The following is a 22,945-nucleotide window of genomic DNA, read 5'->3' as shown; positions in this document are numbered from 1 at the left end:
AGAACCAGTAACATTGGTGGAGAGAGCGCAGGGCGCTCACTGTCTCCTGTTTGCGGTCCCAAATGAAATCTGTCATGGAGGGCGGTGTTGGACCTCAAATTTGTCAACCGTTTTGTGAAATATCGATGGTTCAAGATGGAGTCCCTGGCATTAATTATAGAAGCTCTACACGAAGGGGACTTTCTGGCTTCCATAGACCTGAAGGAAGTATACCTTCATGTGCCCATCTGCCCGGCCCACAGATGTTTCCTGCGATTTGCCTTCGGCCCCCACCACTTTCAATATCGGGCAATGCCTTTCGGACTCTCGTTGGCCCCAAGAGTCTTCACCAAAGTACTGCTCACCCTGGTGGCTTCCCTCCACCTCCAGGGCATTCACCTTTACACTTATTTGGACGATTTGTTAATTCGGGAGGGTTCCATGGATCTGACCCTCTCTCACATTCGCTCTGCCCTCATGGTTCTGCGCACCCATGGTTGGCTTGTCAACCTCGACTAAAGTCAACTTCAGCCAACTCAGTGTCTGCAACACCTGAGTGCCCTTTTAGACACGCACAGGCCATGGTCTTTTTATCACCAGATCGGATTACAGCCATCACAGAGATGGCTTTGGACCTCGTGTGTCGATCAAGCATGGACATAATGCTTCTGGCAAGGGCTCTGGGGATGTTTGTCTCGACCATCCACATCATACCATGGGCTTGACACCACACTCGACCCTTACAGTGGGCCTTACTCCCTTTCCAACAGGACATTGCCACGTCCAACCACCGGACAGTCCACCTGCATCCGACTCTGGGAGCCTCCTTCCATTGGTGGGCGACAGTCGAAAATCTAAGAAAAGGAACCACGTTCCGAGAACCAGACAGAACTGTAATAACAACAGATGCCACTCTGTCGGGATGCGAGGCCCACTGCAATTCCCAATCTGTTCAGGGTGTCTGGTCCACCACAGAAGCAAGTCGGGATATCAATTGGCTGGAATTGAGAGCAGTCCATCTGGCCCTTCGGCATTTTCAACCTATATTCCTTCTGGGCCATGTACTGATTCACACGGACGATACCTGTGTGAAATCACATCTGAACAGGCAAGGGGGAACCAGGCCACAGTCCCTCCAGACGGAAGCATCTCAGCTCTTCGACTGGGCCGAAATACATCTGATTTCACTGAGGGCGGAACATCTCAGTGGTGTTTTCAATGTTACGGCCGACTGGCTCAGCAGACAACAGGTGATCCCAGGAGAATGGAAGCTTCACCCCATGGTGTTCAGCCTTCTCCAACGATGGTTCGGCATCCTCTTGGTGGACCTGTTTGCCTCCAGTCACAACTACCAGCTACCTCACTACTTCTCCAGGTATCTGGACACCAATGCGGAACCGGTAGATGCACTGTTGACACAGTGACCAGCAGGCCTCCTATATGCCTTTCCCCTGATACCGCTACTGAGCAGGACCCTGAGGAAGCTACGATGCGAAAAGGCCCGTCTGGTCCTGATAGCCCCGTACTGGCCTCGCTGGCCGTAGTTCTCCGATCTGCTCTCCCTTTCAGTGACGGACTCTTGGAGGTTGCCTCTCAGACCAGATCTCCTCTCTCAGGGTCCGATTTGGCATCCGGACCCCAAATGGCTCAATCTGACAGCGTGGCATTTGAACGGGGACATTTGATTAGTTCCGGACTTTAACAGGAAGTTGTGGACGCAATCCTCGTGTCTCGAAAACAGTCAACCTCTCGCATCTATCAGAGCACTTGGTTTACCTTCTCTAAATGGTGTGACTCTCAGAACAGCCAACCATCCCAGGCTAATATTCAACAGGTGCTGCACTTTCTGCATAGAGGTCTGAAGATGGGACTTAAACCTAACACCTTGCGTTGCCACACCACCACCACCATATCATTTATTCTCTCTGTCACACCTCCTATGTTCCTATGGGCTCACACCCACTCGTCAAACTTTTTTGAAGGGAGCCAGCCTACTGTCGCCAGCAGTTTGTCACCATTTTCCTTCATGGAGTTTATTGAGGGTCCTCCAAGCCCTGCAGCGGCCTCCTTTTGAGCCCCTTTGATCTGTGCCATTACGACTTTTGTCCTTCAAAGTCCTGTTCCTCGTGGTGATCACCTCGGCGAGAAGAGTCTCAGAGTTGGGGGCACTGTCCTCGGCCCGCCATCTCTGTATTTTCCATAAGGACTCAGTGGTACTGTGTCTAGATCTCTCCTTCCGTCCCAAGGTCGATTCGGCGTTCCACTGTAACCAGGACATTGTTCTTCCCTCGTTCTGTCTGGATCCTGTCCATCCATTGGAGAAGGCCTGGCACTCGCTAGATGTCCAGAGAGCCCTCAAGACCTACCTGTCTTGAACCCAGGACATATGGTCAACAGATTCACTATTTGTATCCTTTCACCCTCATACTCTGGGGAAAAAGATGACCAGTTCTTATGTAATCTCGTTGGTTGCGTGCCTGCATTGCATTTATGAGTCACTTCAGCTGCCAGTGCCTCATAATATAACGGCGCACTCAACTAGGTCAGCAGCCACTACAGCTGCTTTCACAACCAGCGCTCCTCTGGCAGAGATTTGCAGAGCGCCTGTGTGGTCTACCCCAAATACCTTTATAAGGCATTACAAGTTAGACCGTTACGCTTCTGCCGATGCTTCCTTTGGGAGGCGTGTTTTACAACAAGTTCTTTTCGACAATTAATCAAAGGGTGGTCCCTCCCTATTTGGAGCTGCTTTGGTACATCCCACATGACAGCAGGCTACCTGAGGAAAATGGACCATTGGTCTCGCCTGAAGGGTGATTTTCTCAGATAGACTGCCGTCATGGCCCTCCCTGTTGGCGGCTATTGGGGTTTTTGGTACCTTGCAAATTATCACTCTTTAGAGTTATGCTGTTTAAACTATTTAGCCAAGTCAAGACCCTTTTGGAACTGTTAATATGCATGTAATCTTTGGGTTATTATTTGGGACAATGTTTCCTTGCTGGTAGGCCCGTTGGCCTATTTTGTCTTCTCAGATATATCTCACTTCGGTCTCATCACAAATGAAGTGGAGTGGGAGGGGCTTGATGCCCCAGGTTTTGACTTCGATCCATTCATGCCTTCGGACGCTAGATGGTGCTATATCCCCACATGACGGCAGTTTACCTGAGAAAATCACCCTTCAGGTGAGACCAATGGTCCATTTTCAGAAGTGGACAGGCAGCTGCCTGTGGAGCTATCCATCTTTCCTTTCTAGGAAACAACCAGGGCATAGCCCTCATACACTGCCTTCAGAGCCCTATCCTGCATTTCTTGTTCTAAAAAGGGAGCTAGCTCCAAAGGCAGTGCAGAGGTAGTGCGTGAGTGCTGGATTTCTAGATGCTGTGAGACAGTTCCTTAAGCGGCTTTCAGAACATAGTCACAAACACATTATGTTCAGGAGAAGAAAAAATGGGAGCTCACTTGGTCACCTTGCGGCAATTCTAATTTGTCATAAATGATCAAGCAGGTATCTGAAGCCCTGTATTAAGAAATAAACTTTTATTATTTTCCAGCTTCCCATGCACCTTACAAGTGGGATTATTGGCCACATGATGATGTCAGGGCTGAATGCAGGTTTGTGGGTCTAACCAACCTTGGAGCAACATGTTACTTAGCATCAACTATTCAACAGCTGTATATGATACCAGAAGCCAGGCAAGCCGTCTTTACTGCAAAGGTATGACTTTCCTGGTTTGATACCGAGCAAGTTTACTATTTTAAATAGTGTGGTGCATAGAATCAGCAGAGAGGTCATTTGGCTGTAGCAAATAATAGTCTTAAGCAATATTGTTCACTGATGAAGCACTCTAATTAAAAGAATATTAAGTAGCTGCCTGCCTGAGACCCTGGAGAGCCTCTGCCAGTCAGAGTAGATTACAGTGGGCTACATGGACCATTGGTCTGAGTTGGTTTAAGGCAGCATCATAAGCTCATTGTAACATTTACACCTCTCAGAATCTACCCATTTGAATCCAGTACTGCAGGGATGGTATTGATCTCAGTGTAACCAAATTAATCGAAGTAGAGCGTTTTTCAGAAAGTTGGTCAACTGCCTAAGCCAAGTGTATTTTCTGCTAGAAGACATAGAACTCCCATATATAATATATATTGACTCAATAAGTAAATAGAAAAATCGATTCCCCTTCACCCTGGCTTAAAATAATTAATTCATTTACTTATTCAGTTTATTGATCAATTCAATAAATTGAAGTCTGACTTTTCTGGAACAGTTTTAATCCAGATACATTGTGAAACGCTGTGATCCTATCGTTTTCTTCAACATTATATTTAAGAATATATTTGTTTTTGTAACCCACAAACTTCACAAAATAACATCACCCTTTCCCGCTCTTATATTTTTTTTAAGTATTCTGAGGATATGAAGCACAAGACCACCCTCTTAGAACTTCAGAAAATGTTTACACATTTAATGGTAAGTTTGGGAAAGCGCTTATGAAAATATATGCTTATAGTAGATTTCTTTATTTGAGGACCTATTAGTCTACTACTGCATGTTCCGGTGGTGGAACATCCTAGGTTCTTCTGTTTTGACTGGAGATATCCATGATGTTGGTTGTATCCTTCTGATTCACCCAAGGCAAGGAAAGGCAAGGATGTGTAACTGAGCTTTTAGCGTAGCCTCTTCCCCTTCCAATGGCACCTCCAGTTTTCATTCCTGCCTTCAGCCAAGCAGATGCTATTCCTCTTCTCCTCTCTTCTCTACTCATAGCTCAGGCTTGTATATCTTTTCCTCTGCTACTGCTTTTTCATCTACCTTCTGTGAGCAGCTTCCTTCCTAGCCCTTGCCTTTTATATTTAAAAAATAAAATCCTTTGTAGTTAGTCCATTGTAACTTTACAGTTGACAATGAGGACATTGAACTTGTCAAGGATTATCAGTACCTCGGCACAGTCATTAACCAAAATGGAGACAATAGTCAAGAAATCAGAAGAAGGCTAGGACTGGGGAGGGCAGCTGTGAGAGAACTAGAAAAGGTCCTCAAATGCAAAGATGTATCACTGAACACTAAAGTCAGGATCATTCAGACCATGGTATTTCCGATCTCTATGTACGGATGTGAAAGTTGTACAGTGAAAAAAGTGGATAAGAGAAAAATCAGTTCATTTGAAATGTGGTGTTGGAGGAGAACTTTGCGCATATCATGGACTGCGAAAAAGACAAATGATTGGGTGTTAAAGCAAATTAATCCAGCACTGTCACTAGAAGCTAAAATGATGAAACTGAGGTTATCATACTTTATACACATCATGAGAAGACATGATTCACTAGAAAAGACAATAATGGTGTGAAAAACAGCAGGGAGTAGAAAATGAGGAAGGCCAAAGAAGAGATGGATTGATTCCATAAAGGCAGCCACAGACCTGAACTTACAACATCTGAACAGGGTGGTTCACGACAGATGCTCTTGGAGGTCGCTCGCCATAAGTTGTAATCGACTTGAAGGCACATAACAACAACAAGTTATTCCATTTGCTTCTTCCCCACTCTGTCTGCCCTTATTTGTCCCTCCCCTGCTTAAGTGATGATTCCTCCAGAGAAATGTGTCTCCAGACCTGCAAGGAATAGCATATTAGAGTCCTCTGCAACGCAGAGTCCTCCTAATGCCTGACCACCAGAGCAGCCCCAGCCAGACCTCCATGTCTCAAGGGAACATTCCAAGCAGCCAAAAAAGCCCCAGAAACAACCTCACTAATCCTGGCCATTGTTGGTATGGCATGGAGAATGCTATCAAAGCTGGAAGACCCTCTGGTTTGGATGCCAACCACTGACAACAGTACTGCAGTTGGAGCTTTTTCAAGCAGCAGGGACTTAACACCACATCATTTTTTGCAGCCAAAATAGAAAGCGCTGTACTGCTTGACCAGTAAATGAACGCTGTCACCTGAAGTAGAGATCCCTAGAAGAAGCCCAAATTCACTGGAAAATGTATTTGAGCCAACTCATTTTCCTTCCTTTTTTCTTAATGATATACTGCAAAAATGTAAGGAATCCCTTCTTGCAAACATAACTAAAGGAGCTTAGGGGAAATTAGGAGCTTATCTGAATGAGTCTCCTGACCCACATGATACCTCCAAAGGAGAAAAGCATGAACCTAATGCCACATCTATCCTAAGTGTTCTGCTGCAAACAGACAAAAGTGGGGACTGGCATATTCTCTCAGGTTCAAATAGCCCCTATTCAGGAAACCTCTTCTTCCCACACTTCAAGCAACTAAGATGGAAAGTGGAGTGCCATGTCAGACACAGACAGATCGTAGAGTTCTGGACTATTTAAAGATTCTGAGTATGTACCTTCGTTGACAAAAGCTACATCTACCCTAAGATTACAGGCTGCTGGGCAGGATTCAGCCAAGGTGACTCCAGTGGAACTTAGATGCTGTCAGCCACTAGCTTACCTCAGAGATTGGTTCCTTTCTTTGCAGAGTGGGCCACCTCTATTTCCTACTGGAGAGTAAGAAATCCTAACTTTTTTGCCCAGGTTTTCCTCTTTTGACCAACAAGTTTGGATTTCTTTAAAATGCCCCTGTTGGATGCACCTATAGCTCTGCTGCTTTCAGGAGCTGTTATGCTAAAAGATAGAAATACCCACTCTTGAAGGTTTCTGGGGAGAAGAAATCAGGGCCCATAAGGTGGCAACTTTTGCTTTACAGCAGTCTCAACCTCCTCCCTCATAGCCAGGGCTTGTTTCCTATGGCTGTAAGACCTATCCCAAGACCCAGACCTGGATTCAGATAAACTACACAGATACCTTTCTAAATTGTCCAGGATGTCTGAATTGATAGCTGTTGCCACAATGGATGCAGTTGAATTTGTGCCCAGGTCCATTGCAGCCTATGTAATATCTAGGTGGTCAATGTGGCTCAAACATTGGAATGTGGATTCAGCATCCAGGATCAGTCTAGCCTCAGTTCCCTTTAAAGAGTTTTCCTGTTTGGTAAAGAGGCACTGAAGGAAGGGTTGATAGAAGCGAAAGACCAGCACACTGCTATGCTTTCTGCCCCCAAGAGCACAGAACTAGGTTTCCTAATAGGTGTGGGCTTCTCCTTAGCCAAGCCTGGCAGCAAGCAAGCCAGATCTGGCAAATAGCAGTTCTCATGCCAACCAAACTCCATTTTGGGAGGTGAGATGGCTGTTGCAGTTTCTTTCTGTGAGGGAAATGTCTACCATGAACAGCTATCCCTACAAACAGTGGAACATGGGTGCAAGATAGAATTTGTTCAGATACCTTAGAACAGATTCTGCTTGTTCCTAACCTCCCAAGTCCAAGGAAAAACAAAGTATCAACCACAATAAAAAAAAAGCTTCATGAAATTACTATTCCTGCGTGCAATCAACTATGGAAGAGTCTAATCTAAGTGCCCTAAGAGCTAGACTAATGCTGACATTAGCAGTTCAAGTTAAATATCCAAGGGTTCTAGTCATGGGATTTCAGCTGTTCCAAAAACATCTGTTAAGTCTTGGAAGAAATGTCCTCCGCATTAGAGTCTGAAATAATATAGCCTAAAAAAAAATACAGTTTTAATTCTAACCATATCCTCTGCTCTAACACTAGAAGATGGTCGCTAATAAACCTCTAAGGGATTTATATTGGGCAGTTTGAAGAAGGGCCAATCTGCTCGATCTCATGTTGAGACCTTGGCATCTCCAGGTTGGGCTGAGATTGTTCCATGTCTGAAACCCTGGAGAGACACTGCCAGTCATTGTAGACAGTACTGAGCTAAGTGGACCAATGGTCTCAGTATAAGACAGCTTCCTAAGTATGCAACAGAAGGTTTGTTTGAGCCACATTCCAAATTTCTGCCCTGTAGGTCAATTGTGGGAGCACCCTTCTATATAATCATAGAGCTGGAAAAATAATTACCTGTTTCACTTCGAATGAAGCTCAGAACTGGTTGTGATGATCTTCAAGCCTTTAGAGGTGAAGGGCCATACAGCCATATGGCTGTTAGAGCCATACGACAATGGAACCAATGACCTAGCGAGGTAGTGGGCTCTCCGACACTGGAGGCATTCAAGAGGCAGCTGGACAGCCATCTGTCGGGAATGCTTTGATTTGGATTTCTGCATTGAGCAGGGGGTTGGACTTGATGGCCTTATAGGCCCGTTCCAGCTCTACTATTCTATGAGGGCCATAGTTCAGTGGTAGAGCATCCAACTTTGCATGCAGATAGTCCCAGGTTCAATCCTTAGCATCTCCAGGTAGGGCTAGAAGAGGCTCCCTGTCTGAAACCCTGAGAGCTGCTGCCAGTGTGAACATTACTAAGGTAGACTTAGTACAGGCATACCCCGCTTAATGTCGCCTCGCTATAACGTACATGCTCCATATGTCCCCATACCCCGCTTAATGTTCGCGCGCTTCACAATAACGTACCCGCTCCATATGTCCCCATACCCCGCTTAATGTTCGCGCGCTTCACAATAACGTACCCTTTATTGGCATGACGCCGCTGCCATCTAGTGGTGATTGCGTGCAGTACAAGTGAAGACAATTGCTTCACTTAAAGTTTATTTTCGCTTAAAGTATGCTCTCCGGTCCCATTGCGAACGTTAAAGCGGAGTATGGCTGTATAAGGCAGTTTCCTGAGTTAACTCAGAATCAGCCAAAATGATAACTTTGGATAGATTCAGATGCCCCTATCTGTAAGTATTTTTATGTGTATTCTTGCTTTTAAGTTTTAAAAGTTAATTGCTTCTTTTGCCTGGTTCTTTCTTTCTGTCTGCCTCTGTTTTAAACAAAGGAAAGTGAATGCAAAGCATACAATCCGAGGCCGTTCTGCAAAACCTACACCATGGATAAGCAGCCACTTAATACTGGTGAACAAAAAGACATGACAGAATTCTTTACAGATCTAATAACAAAAATTGAAGAAATGTCTCCAGAATTGGTAAGCTTTTGGGAATTGTTTTTTAAAAATGAGCTTCAGGATTTTTTTTTTTTAATGTCCTGTGTTAACTGAAATAAATTAATTCATCCACAGAAGAATACAGTGAAAAGCTTGTTTGGAGGTGTTATCACAAACAATGTTGTTTCCTTGGTGAGTTGATGCTTATTTTGCCTGCCCGTTCATCCCACTCCCCAAAGTCAACCTGTTCCTTTTCAAGTAGGATTAAATTCGTTGACTCTTGTTACTTTTGTGTTTTTTGGTCACTGTTCTTAGGACTGTGAACATGTTAGCCAGACTGCTGAAGAGTTCTACACTGTGAGGTGCCAGGTAGCAGATATGAAGAATATTTATGTAAGTAGTACCATGCTGACACTGGTTGTAGTCCTTTGTTGAGAAAACATTTGAAGCAACTGAGTACTGAATCAGATCATCTATCCATCTAAGCTCAGTATCATCTAGGTATGACCGGCAGCAGCTCTCTAGGATCTCCGATAGAGAGCTGCACTCATCCCTTTTCCAGGAGATACCCGAGATTGAACCCTGGGAGCTTCTGCATGGAAAGCATGTGTTGTACCACTGAGCAATGTCCCTCTCCTTATAATAATGTAATGTTTTAAATAAGTAAGTCATGCTGACTAAAAATGAGTGGATGGTGTCCCCGCTGCTGATGGAAGGCATCTGTCAACGGAAGGGAGGCAATGTGTGGTGATTTTCTACCCTTCCTCCTCTGTGCTCCCCCCCCAATCTCTTCCAGAGGGTGGGTACAGAAGAAATTGGAAGCAGGGCTGTGGAGTCAGAGTCGGAAGCAATTTTGGGTGGAGTCAGAGTCGGAAGCAATTTTGGGTGGAGTCAGAGTCGGAAGCAATTTTGGGTGGAGTCAGAAGCAATTTTGGGTGGAGTCGGAGTCGGTAGAAATGTACTGACTCCAACTTTAAAATAAAATTAATATATTAATTTATTAAATATTAATACATTAATATGCATTTGCCATTTATGAAGGAGTCGGAGTCAGACAGTAGAAACATTAATATGCATTTGCCATTTATGAAGGAGTCGGAGTCGGACAGTAGAAAAATAAAGGAGTCGAAGTCGAAAGGCTTGACATACCAACTCCACAGCCCTGTTTGGAAGTACAGCAACTGCAGTGAGAAGAAGAATAGCTGGAAATTGCCCCCCTCCCCATTCTGCTCACTGATGCCTGCCATCCTCACAAATGCAACCCAAAGCAACTTACAAGGATGATAACTAAAACCAGTGTAACAACCAGTTTTAAAAAATAGTCTCCCGTTATCTCCAGGCATGTAATATTTTGCATGTAGCTGCTGAAGAAATTGCACCTGGTGATTCTGTAGCAAAGATTAATGTGTTGTTATCCTCTCTGTACCAGAACCATTGCTGACAGCTTGAATCTGTAGCTGTTTTGATATCTAAACAGGACATATACGTCCAGCCTTAGATGGGCAGACACAGTGTCATATATTGCAGACAAATATTGGTGTGAGAGTTTGCATTGCCTGTGTTAAAATGTGCTTTTTTCTGTGGAGACTACATGTCATTCCACGTAATGAATTTAAATCCAGTTTTTGTTTCTTAATTTTAAAATATTTCTACCTGTACAAATGAAGACACAAATTATGATCATAGTTTGTAGTTAAACCTTTTTTCTGTCATGTTCCATGTACAGGAATCCCTTGATGAAGTTACAATTAAAGATACGCTGGAAGGGGACAACATGTATACATGCTCTCACTGTGGGAAGAAAGTACGGGCTGAAAAAAGGTATCATTGAGGAAAAACACTTGTGGAGTATTTTCTTGTTGATATTTAATTTTGGTAAAATTTATCAGTTTAAACAGGCAGATCTAGTTCACATGTGATGCTAAGCCAAACCATGACTTAGTGCAAATAAGCAGGCATGTTGGTTTCTGGAGCAAAGTTTGCAGCTGCTATGCTTGTTTCCTGGTCTAGCTGCTGCCACACAACCCAGGGCTAAGCCATGGCTGGCCTTAGCATAACACAAGCTCTGCTGCCCCAGATAATCCATGAGGGGTAAACCCCTGAATAAACCTTGATTTAAATTCATGGTTTGTCTGGAATGACAAGTTCTCATTCAGATGTAACACTAACCCAAATCCTGGGTAGTGTGTCAGCAGCAGCAGAGGGGTGGGAGGGAGCCATGGATTGGCTTAGTGTTACGTGCCAACCAGGTCGTAGATACCAGGACCAGATCTACTTGTGCTATATAAATGAGTACCATTTTCTTGTTGAAATAGCACTAGTCCTTAAAGAAGGCACCACCAAACAGAATTATTTAATTGTGTTGTCTCTAGGGCATGTTTTAAGAAATTGCCTCGCATCTTAAGCTTCAATACAATGAGATACACTTTTAACATGGTCACTATGATGAAGGAGAAAGTCAACACACACTTCTCATTTCCCCTGCGTTTGGACATGACTCCTTACACTGAAGATTTTCTTATGGGAAAGAATGACAGGAAAGAAGGTATTTGAATTTAGTTTATCTACACATTTTTCTGCCAGGCAAACTGTTTCAATTTTTTAAATATATTTGGATATTTTTGGGTGACATGGTTTCTGCTTGGATTGAGTGAACATTGTAGTACTTGGGCCTGTCAAGTGAGGCTTTCTGAGCATTTCACACAAACACTTGAAAGGTACAATTGATTGCCAGCCACTTCTCCTTCCCTAATGGGAAAAACATGCTTAGCTATTTTGTCTGCTGGGGATCATGGGGCTCCTTGATCCACAGCGGAAAGAGCAGCCACTAAGCCTTTTGTGTGTTCAATAGAGACCTCTGCCATCACCTGCCCCCTTTTTCCTTGGGGTAGAGGAGGGACTGTCAGGAAGGTCAGGAATGGGAATCAATTTGAGGTAGACATATTCAAGGGCTTGCTGTGCCCACCTTGGGGCCATTGTAATTACTCAGTTCTGCAAGCACGAATGCCTCTGTTTTGGTCAGCATACACTTTGAATTATCACTGCCCTTAGCTTCTTTCTTCCTGAAAGTTAAAGAATAGTGTATCATCTGGGAAGCATGATATATATTTGTGTTTCTTCCCACTATTAATATCAAATAGAAGTTTGGTGTCCCCCTCCCCCCAAAAACGCAAATTATGAACTTTTTTCTTATTGAGGTGAAAAGTGCTGACTTGAGGAACCAAAGTAGCTCATTGAAGCCTCTACTATTGACAAACACACACCCTACTCCGCCGAGAGCCCTCCAACTACTTGTCCCTAATGTAACAATGTAAGCTTGGGGCTAGCTTGGGTTGTTTGGTGTCTTTGTACAGGGCTGCCATGTATGTTTTTAGTACTTGATCTATTCCAGTTATTAAAATAATAAGTTGCTAAATGCTGTAATAAATTACTTAAGGTTTCAAGGATGATGGCGACAGTTCCAAAGAGACCAAGAGTTACGAGTATGATTTGATAGGAGTAACCGTCCATACAGGAACAGCAGATGGGGGACACTACTACAGTTTTATCCGAGATATTGTTAACCCTCATGCTTACAAAAACAACAAGTGGTGAGTAGCCTTCCAGTCGGGTTTGGAGGCAAAGGCATTAACCGTAATTTGACAGTAAATGATTTATTAGCAGAAACCAGGGAGTTGAGGAGGAAACCTGTATGCAGAAGGGGAAGAGAGAGGATTCTTGATCATCAAATAATAGTGTGGTCATCTGTTTGAACTGAGCCGTAATTTCTTTTGAATAGATTTTTATTTTTGTTGGCTCAGTGAACCTTAACATGTTTTCAAATGTAGTTAATTAGCTTTATTTAATTAACGTGATACACATTTATTCTGTCCTGGCTTTTGTAGTATTTGGCTAAAACATGTCATCCTATTTAGCTGTTGAAATTTATTTGGCATGCTCGTATTATTTTTTATTGCTTGTAATTTCACAGTGAGATCAAGGATTCTGCTGAGTTACAGCCATGTTACCTGCAGTGGAGTAAAAAAAATTTTGTTCTAGTATAAATCAGCCTGATGCATGGGTATAATGTGTTGTGTCTTCTAGGTATCTTTTCAATGATGCTGAAGTAAAACCATTTGATTCTGCGCAGTTGGCTTCTGAATGTTTTGGTGGAGAAATGACAGTGAGTTGTAGTCTGCATCTCGTTACAATAAAAAGCAACCTACTGTGCTGCAGATCTCTGTTGATAACTTTTCTTTCAGTGTATTTAAAACATCAGAAAACTGGTTCTGTGCCTCCTTTCAAACCATTATGCTACTCCATACAGCCCATAATCAAGCTATGAAATGCATAGCCTGATTATGTTAGGGAATGCAAAGGGTTTAAACAAAGGTTGCAAAATTGTAAAGTGTTCCTGTAGCCCAATGGTGGGCAAGTTATTGGGGTCCTCAAGTGCCAGCATAAAGGCTTTTTCACCCACGTAGGAAGTCTAACCTCTGACAAAAGTCTTACAAACTGCAATCAGCGTGATTCCCTCAAGCCTTTTCCTTTCTCAAAGATTACAGAAATGAAGATGCCACTTCACAGTTGTAGGATACCCCTGAGCTTTTTGCCATGACGAATAAGTAGGTACACCTGTGCTTGTCAGGTCCAGTATTTCATCGATTTTAATTGCAGTATAGGTGCCAGCTTATTTCTACATTTTACTGTTGCACCAACTCATAATAAAATTGAACAGAAAGGTTAGAGTCACTTTTTGCTTGTAAGGGCTGTAGTAAATTACCATACCAATGATCAAAGATACTGCAGCTAGAAGATCAACACGAGCCTATGAAGAAGAGTTAAATTACTTCTGTGCCAGTATACAAGTATAAAATTGTTGTTGGCCCTTGCACTTGCTATTGTGCTTGTGAAACATAGTGAAGATAGAAAGAATGAGTCCTTCTAAAAACGTTCCTTTTCTTTTTCCAGACAAAGACGTACGATTCTGTTACCGATAAATTTATGGATTTCTCCTTTGAAAAGGTACTTTCTTTTATCCTTCAGTTTTGAAAATAAATACACCTCAGTGTTTCTTCCTCTTTCTGTTTCTACATAACGTTGTTGGTTTTTTGGATTCCTCAGACACACAGTGCATACATGCTCTTCTATAAACGGATGGAGCCAGAAGAAGAGAATGGCCAAGACTACAAATTTGATGTTTCATCTGAGTTGCTAGAGGTATATATGGCTGCATTTAAAACAACAAACTTTTAAGGATCCCTGTTCCGATTATCATCATCATTGGCTTTACTCAAAGCATATTGATCACTTTCAAAGCTTTGTGAAGTATGGTAAATACTCCAGTCATCAAAGTTTTAGCTGACTTGCTGTATACCCTGAGCCAACTGTTTACTATACACGTGACAAACTGCTTTTTCTTTTCTCTTCTTTGCTTTTCTCTTCCCTTATGGAGCTACAAGATGGGATGCAATCAAATTGGTGGGTTATAGAATCATAGAATAGTAGAGTTGGAAGGGGCCTATAAGGCCATCAAGTCCAACCCCCTGCTCAATGCAGGAATCCAAATCAAAGCATTCTTGACAGATGGCTGTCCAGCTGCCTCTTGAATGCCTGCACCGTCGGAGAGTCCACTACCTCTCTTGATAATTGGTTCCATTGTTGTACTGCTCTAACAGGAAGTTTTTCCTGGTGTCTAGTCTAAATCTGGCTGCCTGCAACTTGAGCCCATTATTCCGTGTCCTGCACTCTGGGATGATCGAGAAGAGATCCCGTCCCTCTATGTGACAACCTTTCATGTACTTGAAGAGTGTTATATCTCCCCTCAGTCTTCTCTTCTCCAGGCTAAACATGCCCGGTTCTGTCAGTCTCTCCTCATAGGGCTTTGTTTCCAGTCCCCTAATCATCGTTGCCCTCCTCTGAACCTGTTCCAGTTTGTCTGCATCCTTCTTGAAGTGCGGAGACCAGAACTGGACACAGTACTCAAGATGAGGCCTAACCAGTGCTGAATAGAGGGGAACTAATACTTCACGCAATTTGGAAACTATATTTCTGTTAATGTAGCCTAATATAGCGTTTGCCTTTTTTGCAGCCACATCACACTGTTGACTTATATTCAGCTTGTGATCAGCAGTACTTGCTGGCTTCTATGTCCCATATTGCCCAAGGGCTGTGAACTTGGGCCTGTATTAGCCAGTAGTCATTGTACTGAATCGCTGGAATGGCATTATTCTAATAGAAGGTAGATAAAATATCTACTCAGTAGATCCCCAAAGGCAATGGGTTATTTATTTTTTTCAAAATTCATATTTTTTATTTCATTAAATTATCAAAATTGGATGATGGCTGGTTGTAACATAATGGAACTGGAATTTCCAAAACAGAAACATTAAAAAAAGCTAAAGCGTACATTTAATAGAATAATTTTAATTGCTGTGTAGCTGAGAACTTTGTTTTAGACAAAAAGTTGGGAAGAGCCTATAGCTTAGTGGAAGAACACATACTTTGTATGCAGGGAGTTTTCAGCCTTTGGCATCTCAAGTTCAAAGGCTCTCTGGGGGCAGGGCTGTGAGAAACCTCTGCCTGATGCATTGGAGAACTGCTGCCAGACAATGTTACTGCTGAGCTAGGCACACCCATTGGTCTTACTCTGTATATGAGAGTTTCATATATTTAAAATATTATGGCTTGGATCCTAAGATAAACTAGCTTTTCATCCCCTCCCCGGCCCTTTGCAGCCCTGCATTTCCCTGACAAAAGCCTCTCCAGGGACTTGGGCAAGTATGAGATGGGAGGCGGAAAGGGGCAGGAGGGAGCAACATACTTTCCTGCAGTGAACTTTCTTAAATTAACTTGTCACTATGGGTGAATCCCAGTTGTTGTTAAATTTATATCCCTGCCTTCCTCCCAGCAGGAGCCCAGGGCGGCAAACAACAACCCTAAAAACACTGTAAAACATCATAAAAACAGACTTTAGAATATACTAAAACATCTTTAAAAACATTTTTTTAAAAAGCTTTCGAAACATCTTAAAGAGGAATTCCAACACAGACGCAGACTAGGGAAAGGTCTCTACTTAAAAGGCTTGTTGAAAGAGGATGGTTGTAGCATCCCACTTGTGCAAACATGATTTCCCCTTCCCCTCCTGTCCACTTGCATCCCTGTGTTTCCCTAAAATGTGCTCCAGGTGGTTGGGGGACCCTCCAGAACAGCTTGGGGAGGTGTGCAGTGCTGCAGGGGAGGAAAGGAAAGAGAAGTCCCATTGCATCCATTGGCACTACATTGGATCTCACCTTATGAGTTCAGTCTTTTATTTCTTAAATAGATACAGAGCATGGCCTAATAGGTCCAGCATATGAATTGTATGTTAGAAACTGAGTAGACCAAAGCATGAATTGTGGGGATTTTCAGCAGTTACGTATTGCGTTTTAAACCCTGACTTCTCCAGATATCCCTAGGACAGGGTACATGGTTGGTTTCTCCCCCCGCCCAGCCACCTTTCTCTAAAAACCACCAGGTGAGATACTGGGCCTGAGCTCATCCAGTGAGCTTCATGACTGAATGAGGATTTGAACCTGCATCTTTAACTATCACTGATCTTACCACTTGCATATACATCAGTGATCTTTGAACTGATTTTTTTAATTGCAGTGTGAGTGAGTTTCCTTATTTAATGCACTGGCTCTTTTAGTTTTGAAATGGTAACTATGGCTCTGAATGAGTAAACAGCTTTGTATTTGCTTTTTCACTTCAGTGGATATGGCATGATAACATGCAGTTTCTTCAAGACAAGAATATTTTTGAGCATACATATTTTGGGTAAGCTTTGTTTTGACTTTAGGATTTTCTTTTAAATAATAATGTTATCCAGGTTTTAAAATTCATTTTAAGCAACTGACTACTATTTATCTGGCCTTAGGTTCATGTGGCAATTGTGCAGTAGCATTCCCAGCACTTTACCAGATCCAAAAGCGGTTTCTCTGATGACTGCCAAGGTAGAATTCCTTATCACACTTTTAAAAACTCATGTTTCTGTGTGCGCTCAGGGAACTCTGTGTGACTATCAATTATTGTCTTACAGTTAAGCACCTCTTTTGTCCTCGAAACATTTATCCATTCAAAAGAAAAGGTATGTTGCTGCGCACCTGAATATAATACTTGGGCCACATTAATAAAATTGCCCTTCAGTTTATGGAAGTAAAACCGAATTTATAATGAAGTGTTGGTTTTGCATCAAGCTGCATTTCTTCAGGCTCCCAGTGTATGGCTTTTTGTAGAACCCCTTAAGCTGGCATGGACCAGTTCGTTGTTACATGTACTTTACCTACCTCAAGACAGGGTCATCTTTACTTCAGACATCCTACAGATTGATCCATATATAAATTCAGATCACACTGATTGATAAAATAGATGCATTATTGCTGTGGTATATTTACGCCATATAGCCCCAGATGACTCTATCATATGCAACAAACCATTTTATTAAAGCAAATGCTGGCTTGCTAACCCTTCTTGGGGGGAGGTGAAAGGGTACAATTTTTTGTGAGAACACTCTGCCATTCTTTGTGCATTGTGTCTGGTTCTTTTAGCTTAGAAGTTGCATTTATTTCTCTCTTTAGCCTACAATGCTTCAGTGGATTGAACTATTAACGAAGCAGTTTAACAACAGTCAAGCCGCTTGTGAGGTAAGGCAGAAATGAAGGATTTAGTGAAGACGTAATCTATGCAAAATACACTTTTTTGTGTTAAACTTATTAGTGTCATAACATAAATTTGTGGGTTTAGTAATGTGGAAAAGAAACTGTGGCATTTGGTTCTTCAGGGTGCATAGACTTTGCCAAACATACCTATACCCAAGCTACAAGGAAGCACTTTCATGATTGCATTTTTGTCGTGTTATGCTCCTTGAGTGTTTGTCTTGTAGTTAGTGCTCAGAAGAAGAATATGATAGATTCAGAGACACTACTGCCTCCTAAAATTATTTATTTAAAGCATTCATACATCTCCAGAGGTAGAGGTGATATAAAACAATAACTTAGGCATTTGCTGCCATTTCTTGGAGGGAAGATGCTTGCATTGTTTGTATGGGATAAAAGGAAGAGGCTTTTGGTGAACATACTGAACGAAACAACACATTGTAAGAAGAAAGTGTTGACAGTTCTGAACAGCTTTTGGTGAAGCGCTTATGTTTGAAAAGTAAAGAGAAGCTGCAGACATTTTGATATGGTATAGTACAGCCTTCACCAATCCGGTATCCTCCAGCTGTTTTGGACTACAACTCCCATCAGCTCCTGCCACCACATGTTCAACAATCAGTTGCCTAGCATAAACTTGGTGCTGTCCCTATCCCTCTGTTATTTTACTTCAGACTAATACGTTTCAGCAATAACCCGTGCTTATTTCCTGTGGTGAATTTGCTATCATGTTCTGTTTTCCGACTCAAGACAGAAACTTCATTATATCCAGCCTCCTTAGGCAGGTCTGCATTTCACAGACCAGAGTGCTGCATAAGCAGAGAGCAGCAGGTGGATCTTATTATATAGAAACACTTGCAGAACGTAACCAATGTTCAGACTTTAGATTTAGCTCATCGCTATCCATATTATTTTAGAACGCAATGGAGGCTGAGTTCTTGTTGTAAAGAAAACTCCATTCCTTGCAGACTACCCAAATCAAAAAGAAACCTGCAAGTTCTGTGTTGCCTGGCCATTATGGAAGATAATTTCCCCCCTTCTGCTATAAAACTTTGAGATAATTACCTCTTCCCCAGTTTTTCCTTGAGTGGTAAATAATTGCTAGATTACTCTGGGGTTTTTAGACAATGCCCCCCCCATTACTGATAATACAATACATTATACCTTTATTAAAGGATATCACAGTAGAAAAGGCTCTCCACCTAATACAGAGCACAGATTAAAGCATGAGCAATGTGCATTTTTTTTGCAGTGGTTTCTGGATCGTATGGCTGACGATGACTGGTGGCCCATGCAGATTCTAATAAAATGCCCCAATCAGATTGTGAGACAGGTAAGCAAAATGCAGAATTGGATCTGCCATGTAAAATTCTTGTTTCTATTTGACAGTCTTCTTTGTGTGTGGCCATTTTTATTTCTTTCTCTTTGCTCTTGTTGCCTTCCAGTGTTTGACAATCGTGGGGTGCTCTCTTCTCTGGCCACTAGTAGCCTAGAATTAATTTTAGTGCGGGAGGTGATGGCCTCCTGCAGATACCATCTTATCAGGAGGTCTGTTCTGTACAACATAGGAAACTGACCTTTAGTGTGGCGGCACCTGCCCTGTGGAATTCCCTCCCCTTAAATATTAGGCAGGCGCCATCTCTGTTACCTTCTCGGCAGCTATTGAAGACCTTCCTCTTTCAACAAGCCTTTTAAGTTGAGACCTTATGCCACTCTGTGTCTGTGTTGGAATTGCTTTTTAATGTTTTTAAATCTTTTTTAAAAAACTATGCTTTTAACTTTTGTTTTTAAAGATATCTTGAAAGCTTTTTAAAAAAAATGTTTTTAAAGATTTTTGTTTTAATGTATTTTAAAGTCCGTTTTTATGATGTTTTAAATGTGTTTTTGATGCTTTTGCTTGCCGCCTTGGTCTCCTGCTGGGAGGAAGGGCGGGATATAAATAAATAAAATTTTAGCTGTTTAAACACTTGAAATTGTAAATGATAATGTCCTGTGGGCCTGCACAATTGATCCCTCTGCACAGTTTCATGGTCTTACAAGTCATTAGTTCAGACGCCATTTGGCAACTTCGGCAGTGGTTATGCTGAGGACAATGGGGGAGAAAGTGCAAGTGCTGATATTCTCTTGGAACTGCAGTCTCTGTATAAAAATCAGATCCAAAAGAGTTACTTTAGGTGCATCGAAATGATTGGACATTGGTGGTATTTTTGACTTGGAGCAGAATCCCAGCTTTTAAAGGCATGTGGAGACAACAGGGAAGAGGAGGGGAGGGGGAAGTCTCTTGTGCAAGCTGAAGTCTATTCATGCACACAGCACTGGATAGAACCCATTAAAGCCATTCAACCATGGTATCCTGTTGGATCGCCTGGAAGGATTAGGAATAAGGGGTACTTTTCTACGGTGCCTCCGTTCCTATCTCTCAGACAAATGCCAACGGGTGGCATTGGGGGATGAGGTCTCAGACCCTTGGCCTCTCAATTGTGGAGTGCCACAGGGTTCTATCCTCTCCCCCATGCTATTCAACATCTATGTAAAGCCGCTGGGGGGCATCATCAGGAGATTTGGGCTGCGGTGCCACCAATATGCGGATGACACTTAGCTCTATCTCTCATTTAAGTCCTCACCAGAGTTGGCTGTGGATACCATGTCCAAGTGCCTGGAATCCGTAAGTGAATGGATGGGAAGGGATAGGCTGAAACTAAATCCCGACAAGACCGAGGTGTTGCTCGTGGGAGATAGGGGCAGGTTGGGGGATATAGACCTGGTGTTCAATGGGGTAAGGTTACCCTTAAAAGACCAGGTCCGCAGCCTTGGGGTCATTCTTGACTCCCAGCTGTCCATGGAGGCTCAGGTCTTGGCAGTGAGCCGGGCAGCTTGGTATCAATTGCATCTGATAAGGAGGCTGCAACCCTACCTTCCTGCCCATCTGCTCCCACGGGTGATACATGCCCTGGTCTTCTCCCTCTTAGACTACTGTAATGCGCTCTACGTGGGGTTACCCTTGAAAATGGTCCAGAAATTACAACTGATACAGAATGCGGCGGCACATTTGATTAAGAACAGCCGTCGCCGTGATCACATCACTCCGGTGTTAATAGATCTACACTGGCTACCAGTTGTTTACCAGGCCCAATTCAAGGTGTTGGTGTTGACCTTTAAAGCCCTATACGGTTTCATAAGAACATAAGAAGAGCCTGCTGGATCAGGCCAGTGGCCCATCTAGTCCAGCATCCTGTTCTCACAGTGGCCAACCAGGTGCCTGGGGGAAGCCCGCAAGCAGGACCCAAGTGCAAGAACACTCTCCCCTCCTGAGGCTTCCGGCAACTGGTTTTCAGAAGCATGCTGCCTCTGACTAGGGTGGCACAGCACAGCCATCACGGCTAGTAGCCATTGATAGCCCTGTCCTCCATGAATTTGTCTAATCTTCTTTTAAAGCCGTCCAAGCTGGTGGCCATTACTGCATCTTGTGGGAGCAAATTCCATAGTTTAACTATACGCTGAGTAAAGAACTACTTCCTTTTGTCTGTCCTGAATCTTCCAACATTCAGCTTCTTTGAATGTCCACGAGTTCTAGTATTATGAGAGAGGGAGAAGAACTTTTCTCTATCCACTTTCTCAATGCCATGCATAATTTTATACACTTCTATCATGTCTCCTCTGACCCGCCTTTTCTCTAAACTAAAAAGCCCCAAATGCTGCAACCTTTCCTCATAAGGGAGTCGCTCCATCCCCTTGATCATTCTGGTTGCCCTCTTCTGAACCTTTTCCAACTCTATAATATCCTTTTTGAGATGAGGCGACCAGAACTGTACACAGTATTCCAAATGCGGCCGCACCATAGATTTATACAACGGCATTATGATATCGGCTGTTTTATTTTCAGTACCTTTCCTAATTATTGCTAGCATGGAATTTGCCTTTTTCACAGCTGCCGCACACTGGGTCGACATTTTCATCGTGCTGTCCACTACAACCCCGAGGTATCTCTCCTGGTCGGTCACCGCCAGTTCAGACCCCATGAGCGTATATGTGAAATTAAGATTTTTTGCTCCAATATGCATAATTTTACACTTGTTTATATTGAATTGCATTTGCCATTTTTCCGCCCATTCACTCAGTTTGGAGAGGTCTTTTTGGAGCTCTTCGCAATCCCTTTTTGTTTTAACAACCCTGACAATTTAGTGTCATCAGCAAACTTGGCCACTTCACTGCTCACTCCTAATTCTAGGTCATTAATGAACAAGTTGAAAAGTACAGGTCCCAATACCGATCCTTGAGGGACTCCACTTTCTACAGCCCTCCATTGGGAGAACTGTCCGTTTATTCCTACTCTCTGCTTTCTGCTTCTTAACCAATTCCTTATCCACAAGAGGACCTCTCCTCTTATTCCATGACTGCTAAGCTTCCTCAGAAGCCTTTGGTGAGGTACCTTGTCAAACGCTTTTTGAAAGTCTACGTACACTATGTCCACTGGATCATCTCTATCTATATGCTTGTTGACACTCTCAAAGAATTCTAATAGGTTACTGAGACAGGACTTTCCCTTGCAGAAGCCATGCTGGCTCTGCTTCAGCAAGGCTTGTTCTTCTATGTGCTTAGTTAATCTAGCTTTAATAATACTTTCTACCAGTTTTCCAGGGACAGAAGTTAAGCTAACTGGCCTGTAATTTCCAGGATCCCCTCTGGATCCCTTTTTGAAGATTGGCGTTACATTTGCCACTTTCCAGTCCTCAGGCACGGAGGAGGACCCAAGGGACAAGTTACATATTTTAGTGAGCAGATCAGCAATTTCACCTTTGAGTTCTTTGAGAACTCTCGGGTGGATGCCATCCGGGCCCGGTGATTTGTCAGTTTTTATATTGTCCATTAAACCCAGAACTTCCTCTCTCGTTACCACTATTTGTCTCAGTTCCTCAGAATCCCTTCCTGCAAATGTTAGTTCAGGTTCACGGATCTGCCCTATATCTTCCACTGTGAAGACAGATGCAAAGAATTCATTTAGCTTCTCTGCAATCTCCTTATCGTTCTTTAGTACACCTTTGACTCCCTTATCATCCAAGGGTCCAATCACCTCCCTAGATGGTCTTCTGCTTTGAATGTATTTATAGAATTTTTTGTTGTTGGTTTTTATGTTCTTAGCAATGTGCTCCTCAAATTCTTTTTTAGCATCCCTTATTGTCTTCTTGCATTGCTTTTGCCAGAGTTTGTGTTCTTTTTTATTTTCTTCATTCGGTCAAGACTTCCATTTTCTGAAGGAAGACTTTTTGCCTCTAAGAGCTTCCTTGACTTTGCTCGTTAACCATGCTGGCATCTTCTTGGCCCTGGCGGTACGTTTTCTGGTCTGCGGTATGCACTCCAGTTGAGCTTCTAATATAGTGTTTTTAAACAACTT

General features: G+C 42.8%; 1 protein-coding gene across 3 annotated transcripts in view; it reads left to right on the top strand.

Annotated features, from left to right (window-relative positions):
- The window catches only part of USP34 (ubiquitin specific peptidase 34), a 192,519-nt gene that overhangs the window by 139,350 nt on the left and 30,224 nt on the right, over positions 1-22,945 (top strand). For all 3 annotated transcript variants that reach the window (XM_061625788.1, XM_061625787.1, XM_061625789.1), the window contains 16 exons: positions 3,531-3,694; positions 4,385-4,450; positions 8,777-8,923; positions 9,017-9,073; positions 9,197-9,274; positions 10,608-10,702; positions 11,254-11,426; positions 12,318-12,471; positions 12,965-13,043; positions 13,832-13,885; positions 13,985-14,080; positions 16,614-16,678; positions 16,779-16,854; positions 16,941-16,988; positions 17,479-17,544; positions 18,806-18,886. In XM_061625788.1, the coding sequence (XP_061481772.1) occupies positions 3,531-3,694; positions 4,385-4,450; positions 8,777-8,923; positions 9,017-9,073; positions 9,197-9,274; positions 10,608-10,702; positions 11,254-11,426; positions 12,318-12,471; positions 12,965-13,043; positions 13,832-13,885; positions 13,985-14,080; positions 16,614-16,678; positions 16,779-16,854; positions 16,941-16,988; positions 17,479-17,544; positions 18,806-18,886 (1,499 nt within the window). The remainder of the gene's footprint in view (positions 1-3,530; positions 3,695-4,384; positions 4,451-8,776; positions 8,924-9,016; positions 9,074-9,196; positions 9,275-10,607; positions 10,703-11,253; positions 11,427-12,317; positions 12,472-12,964; positions 13,044-13,831; positions 13,886-13,984; positions 14,081-16,613; positions 16,679-16,778; positions 16,855-16,940; positions 16,989-17,478; positions 17,545-18,805; positions 18,887-22,945) is intronic.

The sequence above is a fragment of the Rhineura floridana genome, chromosome 4, assembly GCF_030035675.1.
Source record: "Rhineura floridana isolate rRhiFlo1 chromosome 4, rRhiFlo1.hap2, whole genome shotgun sequence".
NCBI lineage: Eukaryota > Metazoa > Chordata > Lepidosauria > Squamata > Rhineuridae > Rhineura > Rhineura floridana.
Note: the sequence above shows the minus strand (reverse complement) of the source record. Positions and strands in the feature narration are given on the sequence as shown.